The sequence below is a fragment of the Silurus aristotelis genome (assembly GCF_946808225.1).
Source record: "Silurus aristotelis genome assembly, chromosome: 4".
Lineage (NCBI taxonomy): Eukaryota > Metazoa > Chordata > Actinopteri > Siluriformes > Siluridae > Silurus > Silurus aristotelis.
Window position 1 is genome coordinate 22,596,498 of NC_139577.1, and position 22,720 is coordinate 22,619,217.

Here is a 22,720-nt window from a genome sequence, read left to right on the forward strand (position 1 = left end):
GCCGTGAAAGCCTTTGCCCCTGACTATAAGGCACTGATGATGGAAACTCTTTTCACAAATGATAAATAAACTCGTCCTCAGAGTGCCAATTCCACCAAATCATCAATTATGCAAAATATGTCTTACGTCATATAGGCAGATGCCTTTACTTCCAGTTGTCTTTATTTATCTATATTTATCTATTATTATATTCCTATTATAACTGAGAAGTTGGGGGGGGGTAGGGGCTTGCTCATGGCAAGGATCAGCACTGTTTGTGGATCAGGGATTTAAGAATGAGTGCATTTAATATAAACCTTGGAATATTAATCAACACCTTCTGGCTAATCAGAATCGAGAAATGAACAGCGCTGTGGTATAATAAAATCAGAACACGATCATTTTTTAACAGCAAGTAATGATCTATTAGGAAAAGATTGGGGCAAATAATTGATCTGTGGTCCGTTCTTGAAAGATTGGAATCGGAAGCTCTAGGCAGTGCCTGGATTGTGTAGTGATCTGGATGTTCTAGAGCTGTAGTGAATGAGATACAACTTACAGCATTTCCAGAAAAACAAGCAGATATTCACACTGCAAGCACTCAACTTACACAACATTTTGTTTTTTAAACCTGTAATGTTTAATTCTTTATAAATAGCACTGAATTTAACATAAAACAAGACACTTGTTACAAAATAAAACAGTGAGAGTAACCCAGCCAGGATAGTGTTCCACAGCTGTCAGCAGATCCTTCTCTGCTTTGTAGTGCTGTGTGTGTGTGTGTGTGTGTGTGTGTGTGTGTGTGTGTGTGTGTGTGTGTGTGTGTGTGTGTGTGTGTGTGTGTGTGTGTGTGTGTGTGTGTGTGTGTGTGTGTGTGTGTGAGAATATTGTGTATGAATAGCAAGAATAGCAGAAGTTGATTCGATTATGTTTATTTATAGTGGATAAATGGAATCCTTAACTGTGGTGGATTTACAGTCATCTGGCCGCATGTCAGTCAGGAACAGCACATGTACAGAAGGAGCTTAAGCTCATTCAGCACAACAGCACATCATACACTTGAGTGAACCATGCTATATCACCCTTCTACCTTTATCAACTCGACATAATTGTCCCAGCACGCTGACACAAAAGCTTTACCTTAACTTTCAGGACCCTGATGTGTGTTTGTGTTTATTTATTTATTTATATTTATATATTTATATTATATATATATATATATATATATATATATATATATATATATATATATATATATATATATATATATATATAAAGGAAATCAAAAGGGTATGAAATCCACCTAAGAGAAGGATGCGTACTATTTTTTTGCACGAGGCAGCTATATTTTTCAGTATTTAACATCTTGGAAAACACTACCCAAATAAAGCCTCTTTCTTAGAGTGTGAACCCTTCATACTATCCGTTAGGCACTGCTAAAGTGTACAGGGAGTGGTTTAGCTGTTAGGAATGAGAACTCAACTTGACACTGGTAAAATTGTACCTAAAAGAAGCTTCAAGAAAAGCTTGCAAATTATCATCAGAGTAAAATGAGTGAATCGATGCGAATGAGATTAGAAAAGATCGTCTGTTTTCCCCCTGCGTGTTTAACTTTATACCTGCCAGACAGGCAATAAAAAGTTTCTAACCATTCACTGAGAAATTAATAATAATAAATCACATTTTTCTAGAACCAACCGATCTCTTAAACGACATAAAACGATACAATACTAGACGCTACATGAGACTATCCACATACAGCATTAGCATTTCTGCTTAAATAGAGCAGCGGTCATATCGTAGCCCTCTTCCACTGACAAAGTTCCAGTGCCTGATCTGAGAACACGGCATTTCCACTGCAAAAGAGCTGATGTAAAATCACAAAACTGGCTTTCCGATATCATTTCATCAGCATGCCAACAACTTTATCTACTTGTTAATTTTTATTTTGATGCCACTTCAAGAAAATTGTGCACAGTGTGTAATCAAATTTCGCAAGCGAGCATTTTTTAAATTATTTTTTTTACAATTACAACTGAATAGAAGCAACTTTATTAATGTTAAAGCATGAATCATTTATTTGAAGACAGAACTTTATAATTCTAATTCCACAAATTATTACTATGACTTTTAATTGGGAAGATGGGGTATTATTATGTAACTTTTTGGCTCCTACCCCGGTTGAAAGGAGAGCAGATTGTTCGAGGTTCACTGGTTCCCTGAATCAATGCCAAGATATTGTTAGTGGAAAATCCAGGATGAGCTGAATCTCCATCTTGGAATTGCTGTTTACATTTACTGGATTTCAAGGGGCTGTTAGTAGCATGTAATGCCATAGCCACTGAATCGGACCTTTGTTCCTTATACAGCAATATGAACTTTTTTTTAAATATTTTCTATTACTCTTGATTTCTCTTTCTCTCTGTCAATGTCGTCACATTCATGATCCAAAAAGCTCAAGTGTGCTATGATCAGAGCATCTCTTTAACAGAGTGGGTGTACATTTGGGAGTGTTTGTGTGTGTGTGTGTGTGTGTGTGTGTGTGTGTGTGTGCGTGTGCTCAGTTTTTCTTCTTGTCCTGTTGCTCAGGGTGTTGCTCAGTCTGGTGTCTGGGGAACGCGTGGTTGTACAGCTGCCTATGATTGGCAGCGACGTTATACAACTTATACAGAGCCTGTGAGAAAGGGACAGGGAAGGAAAGGGTTAATCCATATTGTTACAGTGAATTTTGTATGTGTGGATAATTTCAAGTAAACTAGATTCTCCATTCCCCTTACCTCATTAGTGCTTCCCTACGGCAGAAAGAGAAACGAAAAGAGAAGAAAATTAATGCAATATATATAGGGGGAATAAGGGACATGCTGATTTACTGAAGTGGAAATTGTATACAATTTGGAACCCTGTCTGTAGTATGAGAGGATCAAAGCCAGACAAATGCCAAAACCTATAATCTTGGGTTACATTTTCTTGCACTAGTCTCCATCTTGGGTTCTGCTCCCCCTTTTTCATTTGAAAGCTTATTATTTTGAAATCTGATAAATGCATGGGCTAGAGTGAGTATGTGACCCTCTGGTGGTGAACAACATCCACTGCACAGTTTGCTGCTTCACTACGCATGCAAAAAGTTTATTCACCCTGTGAGAAAACACATTTCGATGAAAGGAAAAGGAAGCAAATACATTACAGATATATTTGCTTCTGGCAGTAGTTCCTTTAGGTTTAGCGACTGTGACAAATCTTGTAAGTGGAGAAAACAAGACGGAACTGCTTCCTGTTCTGGAAAAGATTATATTCTATATGATCTTTTCCTAACTACAAACACATTGACATGAGCTTATCCCAGCTCAGCTCTGTAAATAAATCAGACCAGACTGAATCAAATTATAAATAGATGTGCATTTGACTACAAGGCTTTAAAAATAAACGTAAAAAAAATGTATACAGTGCATACAGTATACTTTTTCCAACATTTAAAGTGGATGCATATAAGAGATTGTTTGTGTGCTTTATAAGTTTAGGTAATGTGAGGTAAGTTCACCTGGTCCCACAGCGCTCCAGCCACCTGGTCTATGAGTGCGCCGAGCTCTCGGTACTCGCCGGAATAACGGATGTAGGCCCAGGTGCAGAGCGTGATGAGAGCAAAACCCAGAACCATGTTGCACACGCTGGCGATCACGTCAACGCCTACGAAGCCTGTGATGCCAGCCGCCACATACATTATAAAGATGACCACAAACAGTGTAGCAGGTGTCCGTGCTGCATGGAAGATGTTCTTGGAGTCGTTGTGCTTGATGTACTGCACGAAGAGCTCGTCGATCTCGGCCTCCAGCTGCAGCAAATAGCGGCGGCTGAACTCCTCGCCACCCATCTTCTTCACACCACGGAACACAGCCAGGGCTTCGTCACGGATCGCTGTGTGACGAGCTTGCAGCTCACTTGGGGCTAGGAAGGGCCGGTCGCCTCCACTCACCTGTTACAGGAGATAGGGGATGATTTAGTATTAAGTTATATTCTTGTTCTTGGAAGAATGTAAATGCAACACTAAGTTCATACTTTTCAGTCATTCATCCTTAGTGAGAGCTTTATCAAGGACTGTGATGGATCACCCTGGATGACATGGCACCATGGGCACACACATGCATACTTAACATAGCTATTCCATCTACTGTTTTTTTGGAACCACAGAGGTGCAAGTATTAAATGCACAGAAACAGAGTATTCCCTCAATACCCCAATACGAGGTGGTATCAGAAGGTTTCTAGACTAGCTCTGTTTAGAAGAAAGTACAGTACTTTATTTATTTACATTTACACACTATCACATAAAAAAAAAAGTTGCCCTTGCACAGCAATTCAGTGCTCCCATTATTCCTGCCACTTCTAGAATCTGTCCTGGAAGCCTTTTCACTGGATCTCCCCATTGGTGTCAAAATGGCGACCTTTGACCTTGATCTTCATCTTCGGGAAGAGTGCGAAGTCCGCAGGAGCCAAATCTGGTGAGTAAGGTGGGTGCGGAAGTGAGATCATGTAGATTGTTCTCCAAAGATCATCGTGCACAAGTTCCCGAATGCTTTCGACACTTTCCAGGGCTTAGCTTGTCTGCCGGATCTCTCGTCTTCCAGTGATGTTCTTCCACTCTTGTTCTTCCGTGCATGTGCCACTCAAAACACCTCGAACAACTAATTGAAGCATCGCTGCATGTGAAACGTGTCCTATCAAATGCTTCTGTGGCAGATTTGCTCAGTATTACGGCTGCTCTTTGTTCTAACTTGCTGTCCGTGATGAAATCGCAGACGTAACACGCATGGTGAGAATAGCACAAGTTAGCACCATTAGTCTTGAATCTTTTTGATACCACCTCATGCTTTTAAAAAGTAATAGTATCTTAAAAAAAATTTTATAAAATAGGCAGTTAGACAACGCTGGCCATTTTCATTCATTCATTGTCAATAAGTGGGTTGAGCAGTGCTCTACAATTCTTCTCCCCTGACTGTGTGTTTGTGTTGCAGGCTCTCTTACCTCCTCCATCTTACGATTGTAAAGGTCTTTAGCTGCAGCTACAGCCGCCAAGTTATTCGCCTCAGCGGTGGCCTGCAAATAATCGCCACAGTGTGCAGTCAGATACTACAGTCACTCAACTAAGAAACAAAAACAGCAAAATGCTAGGTGTCCACAATATGAATTTCTTGTGTGTGATTATGTTCAAAAGGTTATAACTTAAACAATCCTGCAACCTGTCATTCAAATCTGAGGTGTATCTTGATGCATTCTTCATTTCTATAGTAACTTATATGGACTTGTATATGGTCAACAATCCAGATGTGATTATTGATGTGGATTTAGATTGCATTTTTTGAAAAGAGTCTCCATTGTCAGTGCTTTGAACTGTAATAGTAATAGATATTTCCCTAAGGGATTCTTCTAACATTCAACTCTGTACATATAACAGTACATGTAAATAAAAAATAATGGCCAACAGAGTGTTTAATTCTACGAATGAATATTTGAAAAGGTGTCCGCCAGCAGCAAGCAGAAAGATGACATCATTTGCAAGCTCTGAAGGATGCAGTAATTCACTCCCATAATTTTAAAATAGCAAACTTATACTATATTGTGCAATGCAGAATGCGTTAGCATAATACTGAGTAGAAAAATATGTACAGTACCTGTAACATGGACTTTGGGTGCGGCAACTCTTCCCCCTGGTAAATCTTTATATATGCCTGAAAGCCAACAAAATGGCGTGAGCACATATTAAATATTGAATTTTATAAAATCATAACATTTATAAACCTTTTTAAAAAGCCTAGCCTCACTGAAGTGTATGGTGTTTCAATAAAAGTAGCTTTGTCTCCAATATTTCTTCTGGGTGAGCATCATTGCAGATGAGCTGCTCAATTGTGAGTTCACCTTAAAATACTCCAGCAGGCCTCTGCAGGTAATCTTGCTGCCGTTGATTTCTTTGACGTCCAGGTTTTTGGGGCTGAGTAACCATGGCACCAACACCTTCAGGTTACCGATGAACTCTGAATCTATCTCTACAATGCAAGTTACATGCAGCAATCAAGCAAATTATAATGACATTTTTAAAGTCCTGCTTTCATTCAGCTAAGAATCGTTTTCATTCAATCATCTTCAGAATCTGCTGTTTGTCATTAAAAGCTCAGGGTGGAAGCAAAGTGTATTTCAGGAACAAACTAACACATTTATTCAGAAGTCAAAGGAGCATTTACACATGGAATATACAATTTGGCCAAACCTTTTATATCCCAGGACAGCCTCTAGTTTGTGTAATTTTTGTTTTTAAAAATTGTGTAAATATTTCAATTGCATGTACACATACAATTTTAATTTGGTGAAACGCAGTTGTTGTTTATCATTGACTTGAGACACATGAAATATAAAAATATGCTTTTCATTTATCAACATATGTGAAAAACTGAGCTGGCAAAATTATATATTTTTTGGGTTTGGCCTGTGAAAATATTTACTCAGATAGATTTAAACAAAACAATTTTAACAAAATTAATTGAAAGAAAAACAGCCGGGGAAGGGTCACCAGTTCATTGCATGGCTTCACACACATGCATTCATTGTTGCACATATATAGTTTTTCTAGGATTTAATATTCATGTGCCTTTGAGAGAATGTGGACATACATACCCTTAAGTCTGCCATCAAAGTTTGGGTTGGTGGCAACCTTGAGGCCAGGATGTGGCAGAAGGAAGCAGGAGATGTTGGTGAAACAGGAGTGAATGTGCTTCCTGACATTCTGAAGCTCTTCGTGTTGGTTTTCTGAAATCTGCACATACATACATAAGAGCACAGTAACCAAAATACAACAGTGCTACCATACTATACTTCTACATTACATAACATTAAAATGTATCAATCTTTTACTAAAGTGTCATGTATAAATGCGCACTAACCGAATTAAAATTTCAAAATGAAATTTCAAAAGATTCAGATCTGCTGATTTTCTTCATATCTATATGCACATACTGATCACTCATAAAGTGCAGCATGTTTTTCTGCCTCGTTTGCACTTAGTAGCGCCTATAAAAGATCAAGTGCACCAGAGGGCTGGAAACACAAAATACAACTAAATGGCGAAAGAAAAGGCAGAAGATGGATTTTTTTTTTCCTTTACCAATAATAATAATTCACAATATCACAGCACATGAAAAGGTCACAATTCTTTCTCTTTCATTTTCTTTTTTGTATAATTGAATGACAAAAATCACAATTTATCCTCTATGGAATTCTTAGTCCCTGATGTAATGAATTAGCACAAATCTCTTTTTATAAATTACTCTGGATACGGAGGGCATCTGCTAATTGCTGAATACTTAATAAAAATAACAATAAAGTGCAGTATTCCATACAAATTAAGGATCGAATCGAGGTTTACATTAGCTAGATTTCTTAAGTGTAAATGCAATGAGGATCACTAGAGAGATACAAACATTTTTTCTAAAATAATGGAAGTTTCATGGATAGCAGTTTGTGTGAAAGTAACAGATGAACAGTTTATGAATGAATCCACTCATATCCAGCTTGATAAATGAGGCCCAGTGGGAAAAAAATCCTTACTTGTTTCTATGCCAAAAGCTGAGTGCTTCCACTCTTCCAAAAAAAACCCCCCCATGTATGTAGTTTTAAATTAGTAGCATATTTCACACCAAGTAGCAAGCTTGACAAACCTTTCATGAAAAATTAAAACAAGATCAAATCTGTATTTAGGGTTTCCATTTTACTCAGTGTTCATTAATCTTTAGTTCCTTCTTTTCCGGGTCAGGGAGAGTTACAGTGGAACCATTGTACCCTTGGGAAACCTGACGAACTTAACATGGACATTGCCCTGTTCTGGACATTGAAACAGTGACCCTGGGAGGTGGGAAAACTACCTCCTGCACCACTGTGCATTGTTGCGTAAAGATTATGTACACTAAATGATAGGACAATGTACTATAAATAGGGTGTTTTGCTTGCTTGCTCTTGCTTATCCTCATTCCACCCTGAGCATGCCCGATCTTGTCTGATCTCAGAAACTAAGCATGGCCTTGGATGGGAGACCTCTCAGAAATATCCCTTTTAGCTTTTTAGTAACACAAGTTTTTATAGAAAAAAGAAAAGATAGAAGTGTCAATAGGCATTTTTCTATTCTATTACTGAAGTCCTTCTGTACTCATACATTAGGCTTATAATAAGAAATAAACATTTCCACCATTGCTGAACAATCCCTTTCATAAAGACTCTTCCACAAACATAAAGGAGGATGGTTTGTTCTCCATGATATACTATTTCTCTTCCAATTCACCCGCTGAGTCAGTTTGATCTTAGTTAGCACACATAGACACACACACTCTCTCAGCAGTGGCTAAGGAGATGTCTGACCTTTAATCTTTTCTCCAGGAACTTCATCCCTCCCTCTTGTCCATATGGAAACTCGTATGGAAAACTCCAATCTCTCACCAGGAAAATCATTGACTAGAAAAAAAATACAATATTTTATTCTTAAACAAATATTTGTCTCCAGTTTGAACTTTTTTAGCTCCTTTCCCAAACTACAACAGCTAAAAAAAATTGATGTGCTGTAATGGGTTTATGTAAATACCTGGAATGGCTTGAGGAACGTTTCCTCCATGGCCAGTCTACCATATTCCGTAAAAAGCTACACACACACAAAAAAAAAAAAAAACAACAGAAAAGACACAAGCGCAACTATAAGCAGAAAGCTTAGTCTTCTGCATTCATGTTCCTCCGAGGCTCATATTTTTCACTTGCCAACATGTAATTACAGGTTTATGTTGTGGCCTTCCTCTGAGGTTGGGGAAAATACATTTCATTGTTCCACAAAGGTATATGATCTATAAAACATGTTTACTTTTTCTTTACGAGAGGCCTCACTACATAGAGCAAATCATGTGTTTGGCTGACATTTATTGTTCTGCTAAATTAATTCAAGGTCACAAAATGTATTTTGTAAAAGAATTCTATTTGACTTGGCAACCTCAAGAATACATACAGGCAGCTTAAAGCTAAAGCAATAGCTGCTGCTTTTAATAAACTTCATTTTAGGCATTTGTATATGACCGGCCATACCTGTAGGTGCTGCAAGTCATCCTCCTGAACGTTCTGTGATATGTTATACACCTGCAAAGAGATGAGGTCAGTGCCGAGCTCTGTACTCTGTGTGATGTGTGTTATACAGCCTGAATGATTAACACTTGAGAAGGTGCGTTTTAGCGTTTCCAGACATTACCTGCATGGAGCTGATCATGGTACTGAGGGCGAATACAGTAGCTGAGTCTCTCAGTGTTGACTGGCTATCAAACGTTCCCTGTGTGTCCATCAGCAGCACTGCCACCTACAGTCCAGGACAAGAAACACAAGCCACACAAGTAATAATATACTCATTGCAAATTATGAGGTTTGAAAACTCAGGTGTTGGGTTTGTAACAAATAAAATATATGCTGTTCTAAGACATTAATCAATCGTAGGGTAGAGCAGCTATCAGAGCTGCAGTTATAGAAAATTTATCGACACCTTCTGACCAAATCAGATTTAAGTGGTCAGCTATAGTATAATTGCGTGTAATTTTCAGGATGTATAACCTACATTTAAAAAGTACATTAAAAATTGTCATATAGCCAATAAAACTAACTGCTGATATGGTACAGTTTTCTGTAAGAAGGCATTTATTTAACATTTGTTGAAGGATTCTTCAGTGTTTTGTAATGTTTACAGGACACAGGAAATTTAGGCTCTCGGTAACATGACAATCTGTTTAAATTTTTGTTTTGCCTAATCAATTTAGTAAAAAATTATCTGGGGAGAAAATAACTGTTTACAGCTGCTATAACAAGTCAAAAATGAACAGAAATGCCTTGTGGATGTTTTGCAACATTTAATGCAATCATAGAAAGTCAGAAGTACGATGTGTAGTTTATTTAAAAAATGTAAAAACTGGCACATAACTGCAGAATAAGAGAAACAAAACAATATCCAGTGCTACTTAGCATTTCATTTGTACCGAACTTGATTTTATTTTATTTCTGCTTTGTTCGTGTAACTTGTTTAATGACTTGCTGTACCAAAACTGTTCCTTGGGGATTAATAACATAATCTATCTTTCCATCTGTCTATACATTATAGAAAGAGAATCAATGTCGGGGTGGTGTTGGAATGCACTGTCATGACACAGAAATATTAAATGTATATTAGTTGATGGAAACCCCAGTATAAAATGCCCTGCGTACTTATTATTCGATTTAAGTATTATGTTTATAAAAAGGCGCAAAGTGTATAAGAATTACTAGCTAAATCTTTGTCCCTGTATATCACACCTTTTTTCCATCTGGTTTGTCCACCAGGAAGACTTCACTCCAGATTTGGATGCCAGTGGTCTCTCTTTCAGAGCCTCCTCTCCACGAGAAACCTGTCAAAGGTTCATCAGGATCTCCTACCCAGTCTTCACTCGCCTATGAACACATACATAATACACACATGTTCTCACAGGCCTTTTACACATTTGAACATTATAAACCTCAAATAATTAGATGATAGGCATCACATAAGCTGTGCACATGCCTTACAGTGCATCAACTTCAATGCAATAATGTGATGGTGAGGCAATTGAAGAACAGCCCATTAGTAAATAACTGGCAGAAATCTTATATTTCATATCTGATATTACAGGAAGTGGGCAGCTTATCATCTCCCAGACCCCATCCCCCCCCCCCCCCTTTCCCCACCTCCTAATATATGATTCATTCTTTCTGAATCAGATATCTCTCTTCATACGTTCAATTCCTTCTCGTAAGTGACTTTACACTGACATTATACATTAGCATACAGGTCACAGTACCTGGTTGTACATGTAGCGTAGCATGAAGTCCATGAGGAAGGACTTCCCTTTCCGGAAAGCTCCAGCAACAGATATGGCCACGATCTCTCTGTCTCTGAGGTCTTTGGCCAGTAGAATACGATTAAGCGCTGCCTCGTCCAGCTCGAATGTGTGATCATCCTTTACCACCAAAACCTGCACTGGCCGAGCTTTACCGTCCGGCTCCTCATCCTCAGAGCTCCACTCAAATACATGCTTGTCCACAAAAGACCCTGTTGCATACCAACAAACATATATAATGATTAGTTTTAAAAAAAGGACAGAGTGCACTCAAGCTGAAGATGTGATCATAATGAAAGGTATCTTTGGTGAAAAAGCCTGGTGGGGGCAGAATCGTGCTTCAGGGCTGCTCTTCCTCAGCAAGAACTGGGCATTTTTTCAAGGTGTAAATATCATTAAAATTTAGTGCAAAACATTCAAGTGTCTGATCATGAGCTTTAAATGAATAGATAAAAAATCACAATAACCGGCCATTTTGTCGAAAGTTTTTAGACATTTTGTATCAATTGTACACCAAGCTGTAGTCTGTACATATTTCAAAGTTAGTTATTCAAATATGTTACAAATATAAAGCAGTTTATCAGTAGCATTTATGCTCTTTGCAAAAAAAAAAAAAAAAGGGACATACATAAGTGAAAGAGTGGGGAATGATCATATGAGAATAGATTGAATGATTGAATTACATACAGAAATAACATTATGAATTCTCTTCCCATAAATCAGGCAGCTTATTATTGTTATTATTATTATTATTATTTAAAACATCCTAAATAAATATCACAAATCAACTAATGATAAATGAAAAACTGGATGTGGTGTTTCGAGAACTAAAATACCTTGGGAAAAGTCAGTGACTTAAAATGATGCTATGTAATAGATCTGACTAATTCTTCATTTAGGTTTTCTGTTTACATTTCTCTGGTACAGAAATCTGATGATTCCTGGCTGGTTTAGAACACAGAGCTCAGCTCTTATTAGCAAGCCACAAAGCATTTGTCGTTCAATAGAGGTGTAGTCAGTTGTGGGGAAGAGCAACCCACGACACTGTTCTCACTTTAACTGCAAGCTGCTTTACAGGCAGCAGAGGGCTTCAACAATTTACTGTACCTCCTAAAAATGTTTACTCCTCTGTTCACCAAAGATGGAGGGTTACACTACACCATGAGGGTGGATCTGGACTGTAATGAATATAAACAGTCCACTATAGTGGCTTAGGCCTGCAATTGCCATGAACAGATTTGCAATCAAGTCTTCATTAGTGAACAGATAACCTTAACAATGATAGAACTATAACGAATGGGCATTTGATGTCACCCTGATGGGGATGGGTTCCCTGTTGAGTTTGGCTACTCTCAAGGTTTCTTCCTCATACCATCACAGGAAGTTTATTCTTACCAAAGTCACCACTTGCTCATTAGGAATAAACGTATAGAAATTAATTTATACATTTACAATTTATATTTGTAATCTATTTAATTGTGTAAAGCTACACAAGCTCTGGAACAATATCCACTGTTTAAAGGACTATACAAATAAAACTATAATGAATTTAATTTAGCAACATATATTCACATTAATATGGAAACTTATAATTATATAATAATTATATTGTAGAAGAGAAAATGGACTGTATATGTCCAGTATGTGAGTGCAGCCCCTTTTTCTATGTTCTCTGAATACATTAATGTTAGGATTTGTGTTTATAAGAGAAATGTAAGGTGCAGATGCCATTCTGGACAATTAATGTAATGAATTATAGATCCCTAAAAGGAAAACTGATGCAGAAAATCCCCAATACTGGCCATAGGAAAAGTTTTAAACACAGGGCTGTCATTCTTACATGAAGTTTCTATTCTTCTCACTGTTTTGATTATTGGTATCCTTAAATGGAAAACATTCTCACATAATTCACTTTTGTTAAAATGTCATGTGAATGTAGGGGGGAAAAGACAGAGGACGCCAAATGGTTTGAGCTGTTTCTTGAATTCATTATGAAACAGCGTCTTTGGCAGTGGTTCAGTCTGCACGCCTCTCTTTCGCTTTGTCTCATACCAATCTGTCCCACTTCAGGCCCATAGGGTCAAAGGGGAAACATAGAACTGAATTCTTTTGCCTTAAAAATATAGGCAAGAAAGAGATAAATGCAGCAAAGTATTTACAAAATATTTTCTATGGTTATTATAAGCATCTGAGGGAGCAGTCTTGAAGCTCCTGAGTCATGAGTCATCCTAACTAAAATAAACATGCTAAAATCGGTAATAAATGGCATTGCAGCTGTGATACTGTTATACAATGAGAGATGTGGTTCAAAAACTTGGATTAATCTTTGTCAAAATCTTTCAAATACTCTCTCTCTCTCTCTCTCTCTCTCTCTCTCTCTCTCTCTCTCTCTCTCTCTCTCTCTCTCTCTCTCTCTTTTTTTTTTCCTCCTGCATTCTCACCTCATCCTAACATAAGTGCAATAGCCCAAGGCCTGTTTGAGGACCTTTCATTGGAATAATGATTAATACACCTCAATGTACACATGCACAACATCTAACCCAACCCTAAACCAGTAACTAAAAGAAAACAAAACCTTAGTTCGTTTCTATATAAATATATATTTATTGTTTTCAATCAAATTTAAATGATACATTTAATCCTACCATGATATAAGAACATATACACACACACACACACACACACACACACACACACACACACACACACACACACACACACACACACACCATTATTTCTACTACCCTTATGACCTTCTGTTGGAATAATGATTTCTGCAGATCATTGCAGTTGATGCCATACCCACACCTACATCTCACCCCAACCTTAATATCAGAAACAAAGGAACATTTATATTTATTTGATTCGTTTATTTTTGTTGCACAATACACACACACACACACACACACACACACACACACACACACACACACACACACACACAGACCCCACCTCCACACGTCATATTTCTCGTGCTGTATATATAGGTCACTATTCTCCTCATATCCTTCCTCTGAACTTCCTCACGTTCCTGCATATCCATGCAATAATCATATAAAAATGTGCAATATATTGCACACCATCCGAGCTTACAACAAATTAGATAATAATAATAATAATAATAATAATAATAATAATAATAATAATAATAATAATAATCAGGGCGGGCGTTTTGCCGCTGCAGCAAAACGTCTTAATTATTACAATAATAATTATAATAAAGCGCGAGCCGTGTCATGTGACAGACCTGGCGATCATTTTACTGTAAAACAACCCACACCTCGGAAAAAAAGAAGGCTTGTGGTATCCATGCACCATTGCGAGACACACACACACACACACACACACACACACACACACACACTAATAGGCTGGGAATAAACAACTGTGTCACTGGGCTGTGCCGTGATGGACCTGGGCTGTGGCTCCTGTAGCTGAACAGCAACATGAACCATTTGAAATCTAATTCCTCTTCACCATATCATCCTGTTTACACTCCTGAATACATCATCCATGCTTTAACCCTTTAACCCTTTGTTGAATGCATGAGTCGTGTCGGAAATAAATACAGCAGTATTTCTGATCCAGAGCAGAACCACGACTGTGCGGTGTTTCCATGCAGGAAACACACGCAGGTCTGTCTTGCTCAGACACCACTCACCCCAGCTGTCTCTATCCTTCTTCTCCCGGACCATGGTGCATGGATTATCGCTGTCCAGTCTCCTGGGTTTCACTGCTCGCTCTTCTTCATCAACAATCATGAAGACGGGAAACGGGAAAGGCAACGATGCTCTCTCTCTCTCGCTCCCTGCGCCTCATCCTCATCTGACAGGAGAACTTCCAACATGCAGCCGCCAGGGGGCAGAGCACATCCCACCTCAGCGTGAGTAGACACTTTACTGAACTCCACAGTTTCTCAACCCTGGTTTCTGAAGAAGCCCTTGCTGTGTTAAAGTGGGTGCGTTACAGTAGGAAAAGATGCTGCAATGGGCAAGACAGTTGAGGGGGTATTTTAGGACCAGGGTTTAGAACATGTAATCATTAATCATATCATTAAATATACAAAATTTGTAGATGTGCGGTTACTAGTTGAGCGAGCCTGCATAGGGTTCAAATGCATTCAGGAACAAATGCAGTATTTCTTGTCATTTATATTGTATATTTAATATTCATCATTCACCTGGAAATTTTAATGAATTAAAATGAATGTAAAAAAAAAATAGACCTTATTTGGTTTTAAGCTAGTATTTAATGTAGACTCTACAAAACTAAAAAATACGTATCCTTTGAGGGGATTACTCCAGCAACAAGACAATGCACAGTTTTTTATTGTTTTTTTATTTACATGTCTGGCATCTGGCAGACGCTCTTTTTTAGACACCATTATACAGAGCTGTGGTGGGTTAAGGGCCTTGCTCAAGGGTACAGAGGTGGCAGTTTGGTGGTGCTGGGATTTGAACTCATGGCCTTCTGTGTCCAATGTCTTAATGTCTTAACCACTGAGCCACCAGTCCTGAGCATGCACTACAAATATATCCATACCAAGGGAGCACCATAGACTTTTAATACCCAGATGTTATTAGGGTGATGAACAACACACCACAGCAGTAACTCTGACATTGTGGCTACATGCAAGTGTGTGTGGTGCTGCTATCAGTTTATCAGTAACAGTGGTGTTGCTGGGTACATTTTATACACTCATTGCACTTCCCTACACACTCTGAAACGATTGGCTCGCTTTATAGTTTACCAGAAAAATGTTTTTTTTGTATAGTTAGTGTTAATCATCCTTTAGATATTTAAGAGTTAGGGTTATTGACACCAGGACCAATGTTAGCTGAAGGTGGATATTGTTAAACTATTTATTTGTTGTTTATTCATGCATACTATACACTTTAATCTGGTAGGGAAGGCAATGCAATCTCTTCCAGAGCCTCTCACAGGAACCCCTTCAGTGTGAGTTGGGGATCAGACACCAGTCCAGCATAAACAATTCACATTTCACGTCATATTTTACACAAATGTGTAATTTAAACAAGTGTGTCCGTTGGAAGATGGAGGAAACCAAAGGAAATGAAAGGAACCCACATGGACAAAAGGTGCACAGAACTGCACACAGATAGTACCTTTCCAAATGATTACTAATTGCTTAATGATTAACAATGATTAAAAGTCATAGAGTGGTCTTGAATGAAGAGTGATAAAGAAAAACATAGAAAAATGGAACACCTGATGTGTTTCTTCTCCCCTTGCTACATCTAATTAACATTTTTGTAATGATTATGATTGATGATGATGATTGATGATAATAATGATGATTATTATTATTCCTTCTCTCTCACCAGGCTCCTTGTAAGGCAGTAATACCAAAATCAGCCACTAGGTCGCGCGCAATGCACAATTATTCATTGCATTACACGGCTTAACATGAACTAAAATTCAGAATAAAAATGCTGGCTTTCAGCCCAGTTGCTCGCGTATCAGGTCTAATTTTCGAATGTCGTAAACAATTTCAAATCAACAGAAATAAACATAATTTTTTTTGTTTTTGTTTTTTATTTCGAAACGCAGCACTGGTGTTGTTACCACGCGTAATCCGGCATATCCGCCGATTTGATAACGCTGCCGTGATTGGTGTATATTTTGTTCAGTCCACCTGACGTCCAATCATAAATCAGAGGAATAATGTACTATCCAATCACGGCATAGGAGGCGGGTTGTGCCTCAATATGGGTGGGGGAAAAAGAAAGCGAAGGCGTCGCAGATAGTTAGGCGGGGGAGACAGAGGGGGTTTAGCGTGGCTACTTGGATGATTAGCAGTGTAGCAGATCTGCGCGATTCTCAGCAACTCGGCTCGGGAAGGAAAGTCAGTCTCAACTCGATGGAAAAGTGAATGATTTTACTCGGGGATGTTTCTGTCGACGCAAAAATGAGCGTCAGGACGTGAAGAGCTGTGTGACTCATTCTTACGGACGGGGATTGTTCACGTGCAAATTGTATGTTTTTCGAATGAGATTTACTGCTGCAAAAAGTTTGTGCAACTTAACCTATTGGTGGATAAAACGATATCTAATAAAGTTTTAATTTTTTGAATAGAAAGTGAGTTAAATGTGTTGTAGCCGTTGCGGGTTTGTTTTATAATCAGCCTCACACGGCGAGCTAACGCTCTGTATCCGGAGCGCTATGCTAAACTAGCCTCGCTAGTATTATATTTCTCTCACCCGCTAGCTGTTGCCGTATAATTGTCTTGTTTAGTTCCTATAATCTCACACGTTTTGTTTGTTTGTTTTTTTAAGATAAAAAAATAAAAGCCGATAAACAAACTGCTAACTAAACAGTAGCAAAGTGAGCTAACGAACTTGTGTGAATTCAGACTCGAGCGGAATCCGTCAGATTAGATTTTTTTGAGAGATGTTGGATGTTTTGTTATATATTATTTGATAAACTTGAATAAACCACAGTGTACAGTGAATTGAGAGAAATCAGGGTTGTTGAGGTACAAACTGAACAGTAAACGCATCTGTAAGTTTAGATTTGAAGCCGAAACGTGTTTTAGAGTTGGTGTAACTTTTCGGATTGTCGATTAAAATACTGAAATATGAACCATTTTTGGCTTGGACACATGTTTTTGACAGGCTGATGGTGATTTTTGGGGAGGCTGGACAAACGATTAAAAATAATAATAATAAACAAACAAAGAAAATAATGTATAAACCGATTTGAGTGTGAGGAAAAGCACTCGGACTGTCACGTGTTAGATGTACAATAAAGTGCATAAAAAATGCATAATCCACTCCATCTACAGAGGTATGTCTGTTCTTGTTTCTACCCCCAGACAATGAGCCAGATGGCACAGTTGAAGGAAAGGACCTTGATGCATTAGTAGGAAAAGCAGCAGTCCCCCAGGCCAACTCGATCGTCTCTGTTCCTCTTTCCCCAACCCTTACTCGCACCTTCAGCTCCGGTCATGCACTCGTACCCGAGATCCAGTGGAGACATCCTGCGCAGAAACCCCCAGCATGACTTCGAGCTCATTCAGAGAGTCGGCAGTGGCACCTATGGAGACGTGTTCAAGGTGTGTGTGTGTGATGTGTCAAGGCTTTATGGTTGATTTTATTGATTTTCCTGAAATCCTGATCAATAGAAACCATAATAGGATTTGTAATGTCTGGTTATTTGTTGCCTTCTATTCATGGAATGTTAAGTTCACTGGATACCATTAAGGAGTCACAGAACACCTTGAGCCTGTTATAGACCACATCTCTGTGTCTACTGGATATCAGTATGGACCATTAGGTGGGGTGTTAAAGAATAAGATAACCAGTTTCTAAACTGGTTTCTTTGATGGTGATTTAATAATGCACACACACACACACACACACACACACACACAAACACACACGCACACACGCAGTTGATAGTTTGTAACACTATTAGAGTAAATGTGCTGTTGTCAGTTTTTTTTTTTAAGCAGCAGGGATGACACCCTCCAACCACCATGTTTATTTGTAAAACCACAGTAAGCACATTTCCGGACTCATCCATGTTCTGTAAAATGCAAAGATAAGACTGGTGTTAGTAGAACACAGAAACCAATACACAGATCTATATTTAAAAGTTGGCACATAAACGTGAGAATCTAGGCCGCTCACAACTCTGTTTGATTTTGATTCAGGATGCTGAGATGCATCAGTAGTCTAAATTAGGGAGAAGTGTATGCTTTTGGTTAATTTGCTAGTCGGTATTAAGTAATATAATTGCCCCGTTTCGAAATGTTAACCTTGTGGCTCAGTTTTTCAGCTTGCATGGATTGGTTTGTATATTTGCATCATGAAATATCACCCGCAATCCAAATCGTGCAGCATATTTAATTAACTGCTTGCAGTTGGTATGATTTAGTGTTGCATTGTTTTCTCACTGCAATCAAACTGTACCAGAGTTCACTTGAAAGCTGAATTTAATCATCTTGCTCACGTGTTCTGTTTCTTTTTTGGTATGCCTGTAGTGTACTGTACAAGTATATCTGTTCTCACCTACTTAATGGAACCACGCAGAGAAAACATGGGGGGGTTAAATGAATCTACTTCTGCATATGTAAAAGTGGCTTAATGATTATTGATTTCTATATCCTATTATACTACATATATATTTGTAACTCTTCAACTGAAAATGGTTCTTAGAGGGTTTCTTTGAATAGATTAAGGCCTTAAAGTGTGTGGAAATACTGGCTTTTATTAAACGTTTGTGAAGAATACCTTACGAGGACTTTGCCAAAAAAAAGTCCAGAAGTCACTGGATTTGTGCAATGACTCTTTCTCCCCATGTAAAAGTCTGTTTAATTGCCTGTAAATTTTTGTGGACACTTCTCAGAAGAACAGCAAAACTGCACCATCCAGGAAGTACTCTCCCACCTTTCTGCTTGTTGTAATGGTTACTTCTTGAATAAAAACGAGTTTTTCTCTTTGAACGCACTCCCTTTTGTGCCAGACAGGATAGACTTGTGTCTCTTGTGTGCTCATTATGTCACTGTGAATATACTGAGAGCGCCCTATTTAAGGACGGGATCTCTCCGAGGGTTGCCCCTCTCGTTCCTCTAGATTAGCATGCCAGGCAGAGCCGAACCTTCTTTCAAAAAAATGTTTCTCTGCTGTTCAGGGGGTTCTGTGGGTTTAATTGTATGAATTTTTAGCAGGCGATTACCTCAAGTAAAAAAAATAAATCTATGGTGTTTTGGAAAATGTTACAACGGTAATCGGGTTGTAATGCTGGTTCTAGATTATTAAAACATTTTCTCTCTCGCACGTCAAAGACCGTAAGGAAGAGAACTACACATACTAGTTTTTCTTGTATGTGCAGTCTTTTTTTTTTTCTCTCTCTACACACTTTTGAAGCACGTACTCAGGAGCATATTCATGTGTAACTTCTGTGTCTAAAGATTAGTCACTCCAGCAGATGAAGTAAACAGTTCAGAAGAAAGAATTGTAATAACAATCCTATTTTATATTATTTTTTTTGCATCCTAGTAGGATTTGAGAGTTGCAATCCTGTGTAGACTCATGGAAGAGTAAATGTTAAATCTATGATCCTTATACATATTAATTGTTTTTTATTCTTTATAAGCTTGGAATACATTAGATCTGCTCTCAGAGACACGAGCTGCATGCCGAGCAGGATTTATGACTGATCCTTAAAAGTGCCAACATTTAAAATCTGGTTCTGAGTATTTAAAGAGATGTTTAAATTGGATGCATTTTGTCTACTATTTTAAAAACAGTATTGGGTTTTTTTTTGTGGTGGATATGGGTTTTTTTTCTCTGTCTGAGAGATCTTTCCGAAACACCCGATCATATCATGAAAGAGGTTTGCTGATCTTCAGTTGGCTAAATTTGAAGTGTGCATGAAGGTTTGTGGGCCGTGTTTACTTTGTGCGGTTTTTTTTTTTTTTTTTTAAATAGCGCCAGAGTTCTTGTTTGCTAATGACACACACATTTAGGGATTTGAATTTAACAGACACTCTGGACATTCCTGGAAACCTTGTGAAAGTAGCAAAGTTTCCATTCATCCTTTTGTGGACAGCTTTCACAAAACAACTGTGTGTGTGTGTGTGTGTGTGTGTGTGTGTGTGTGTGTGTGTGTGTGTGTGTGTGTGTGTGTGTGTGTGTGTGTTTGCCTGCCTGCCTGCCTGCCTGCAGTGGATACGTTTTTTTTTTTTTTTTTTTTTTTTTTATAAACTTATTGTTTGGTGGATATCCTTCCTCTCTGTCTGCGTAGTTGCTGCTGTTTTAAGAACAGTGAGCAGCCTGCTTGTCTTTTAATATGCTGTGTGCTAAGCTACTGTGTGAGTATTAAAGCTTTTCAGCAGCACAATATCTGGACAGTGTGAACCATCTCAACGTCTGAGTTTTCACTACAGGTGTGAAAACACGTTGGTTTTTCTCCTGGTACTTGTGCTGCTGCTCTTATTTACAGGCTTGATGTAGACCAGGAGCTGTAAGATCTGAAATGTTATGCTTCCCTTGGATATCAAGTTTACATGTGTACTGCATATTTTATTTACACTTTATATTTATTAGAACACACAACCTTTAATTCCCGAAAGGGTTTACTAATAATTATATAATTTATGGAAAATAGGATGCTCCATATGCCAGTGTTATCTTGTTAGCTTTTTTTTTTTGTTTTTGTTGACCTTTTTTTTTTTTTTTTCCAGCTCAGAACAGACGGCCCTGCCCCCAGTCAAAACAGCTGTTCAGCGCTGCCTGTAGTATTCTTGTATTCTGTTATAGCTCAGTCTTAAGATGGTGTCATATTTAGCGAATGTGTTAACCCCTGACAGACTGACATGTTAACTATTACAGTATGAGGTAAACCCAAGACATTTACATAGTGACGCATTTCCCAATAAACGTTAGTGGCTAAAATAAATAGATTTGTCCAAATAGAGACAAAATTAAAATATAACAAAGACTAGGCTAATAAACTTCCATTGATGGTGTTCTTTATATTAAATGTAGTATCAATAACAAAATTGAGTTAAACTATGTTTCTGATGTTCCTAACGCCCCTTTTTTTTTTATTAAACATTTTGTGGTGAGCAAGACATGGATTGAAGATTGTTGAATGTAGTTTCTTATTAAGTCCAATGGTTATCAGTCTTGTATCATTGTGCCTCACTGAGCACTTGAGTGAAACACCAAAACTATACTTATGCAAACATTGTTAACCAAATCTGTATTAAACACTTCTTGTTCCAGTGTTCCCGGCATCAAATAACTGGAGAAAGGGTGATGTCAGTGGTTTAATTCCATTCTGTTGATATTTCACTTTTACGGATGGAGAATAGAGGAAATCATAAAATAGCATACTCGGTGTTCAGACACAGCGAAGAGCTGATTATATGGTTTATCTTGGAACTTAACTTGTTACACTTGGCTATGTTAGATAAAGCTAATTACATAGTGGGCCGTGTTGCACAAATCTGATTCCCGTTTATGTACTAGTACATAGCAGTTTATAGACTAGTTTGCATCTGCAGGCATCTCCATCTCTCCTATGATTGGCTCCATTTGTCTGTAGAAAGGAAAGGGAATCTGTTCTTTCCACTGTGACAGTTGTGGCCTCAAGCCTCTTTGTGTTTTGCTTTAAAGCCTCTTTGTATTTCTCCTTTAAAACCATGTTTGAATGCACCACAAATTTGATCTAAACTGTTTACACATATGCAACAATCTCAAATTTAAGATAGCAAGAAAAAAAATGAGGTTGGGAGTTGGGTCTAGGTCTGTGCGAGTTTTCTAGGGATTGCGGAAGCCCAGATTAGAAAGCTGATTTGTACCGACAGTATGGGTCGAGTTAATTAGTAGTGTTAAATATCACAGTGAATTCAGTTACTGATGTAATTAATCTTGATATAATTTTAGCCTGTAGTGCTTTATTGTTATTAAACACATGAACCTAATGTATCACACACAACCACACAGCCTCTGATGCAATAGAGTGAAAGGCTGAACAGTATTAAAAACACTTGGCACGTGTGCAGTTCTGTCCCAGAGACTTTACTTGCTTGCTCTTCTCTCCTCTCCAAAATGCTGTTGTTGAGTATTTGCTAATCAAATTCATGTTGCAAACTCTTAGAGATTTCTTTCAGGTGGATTAGCTTCAAATCTGAATGTATTCAACAACTTATAACTTGATGTGAGGAAAAAAAAGTTATAGGGCCGACCTCTACCATGTATCATGGCATATATTTTTCAACGTTTGTGTAACATTCCTCCCTTATGCCTATACAAAGTAAGAAATCTGACATAGTAGTACTGCTGAATAATTTTTGTTAAA

At 38.0% G+C, this 22,720-nt stretch overlaps 2 protein-coding genes and 1 long non-coding RNA gene across 5 annotated transcripts in view; 1 reads left to right on the forward strand and 2 right to left on the reverse strand.

Annotated features, from left to right (window-relative positions):
- The window catches only part of LOC310724441, a 158,360-nt gene that overhangs the window by 45,018 nt on the left and 90,622 nt on the right, over window positions 1–22,720 (reverse strand). The gene's annotated exons all lie outside the window — the stretch shown is intronic.
- atl1 (atlastin GTPase 1) lies at window positions 1,994–14,737 on the reverse strand. The gene is made up of 14 exons (XM_083538379.1): window positions 14,550–14,737; window positions 10,850–11,100; window positions 10,329–10,463; window positions 9,244–9,348; window positions 9,084–9,134; window positions 8,596–8,652; window positions 8,376–8,468; window positions 6,642–6,780; window positions 5,889–6,016; window positions 5,645–5,701; window positions 4,998–5,069; window positions 3,518–3,949; window positions 2,757–2,771; window positions 1,994–2,653 (listed from the first exon to the last, which is right to left on the reverse strand). The coding sequence occupies exons 1-14, from the start codon at window positions 14,647–14,649 to the stop codon at window positions 2,540–2,542; spliced, it is 1,749 nt and encodes a 582-aa protein (XP_083394505.1). The 5' UTR covers window positions 14,650–14,737; the 3' UTR covers window positions 1,994–2,539.
- The window catches only part of map4k5 (mitogen-activated protein kinase kinase kinase kinase 5), a 33,673-nt gene continuing 27,567 nt past the window's right edge, over window positions 16,615–22,720 (forward strand). For all 3 annotated transcript variants that reach the window (XM_083538319.1, XM_083538321.1, XM_083538320.1), the window contains exons 1-2: window positions 16,615–16,884; window positions 17,724–17,963. In XM_083538319.1, the coding sequence (XP_083394445.1) occupies window positions 17,856–17,963 (108 nt within the window). In that variant the 5' untranslated portion in view covers window positions 16,615–16,884; window positions 17,724–17,855. The remainder of the gene's footprint in view (window positions 16,885–17,723; window positions 17,964–22,720) is intronic.

Excerpts from the sequence above, each read along its gene's own strand:
- atl1 (XM_083538379.1), bottom strand. The coding sequence starts at position 14,649 with ATGATTGTTGATGAAGAAGAGCGAGCAGTGAAACCCAGGAGACTGGAC. Across the intron at positions 9,135-9,243 it reads CCATGATCAGCTCCATGCAG|GTGTATAACATATCACAGAA; the intron begins GTAATGTCTGGA and ends ATCTCTTTGCAG. Across the intron at positions 6,017-6,641 it reads CTTTGATGGCAGACTTAAGG|AGATAGATTCAGAGTTCATC; the intron begins GTATGTATGTCC and ends CTTGCATTGTAG.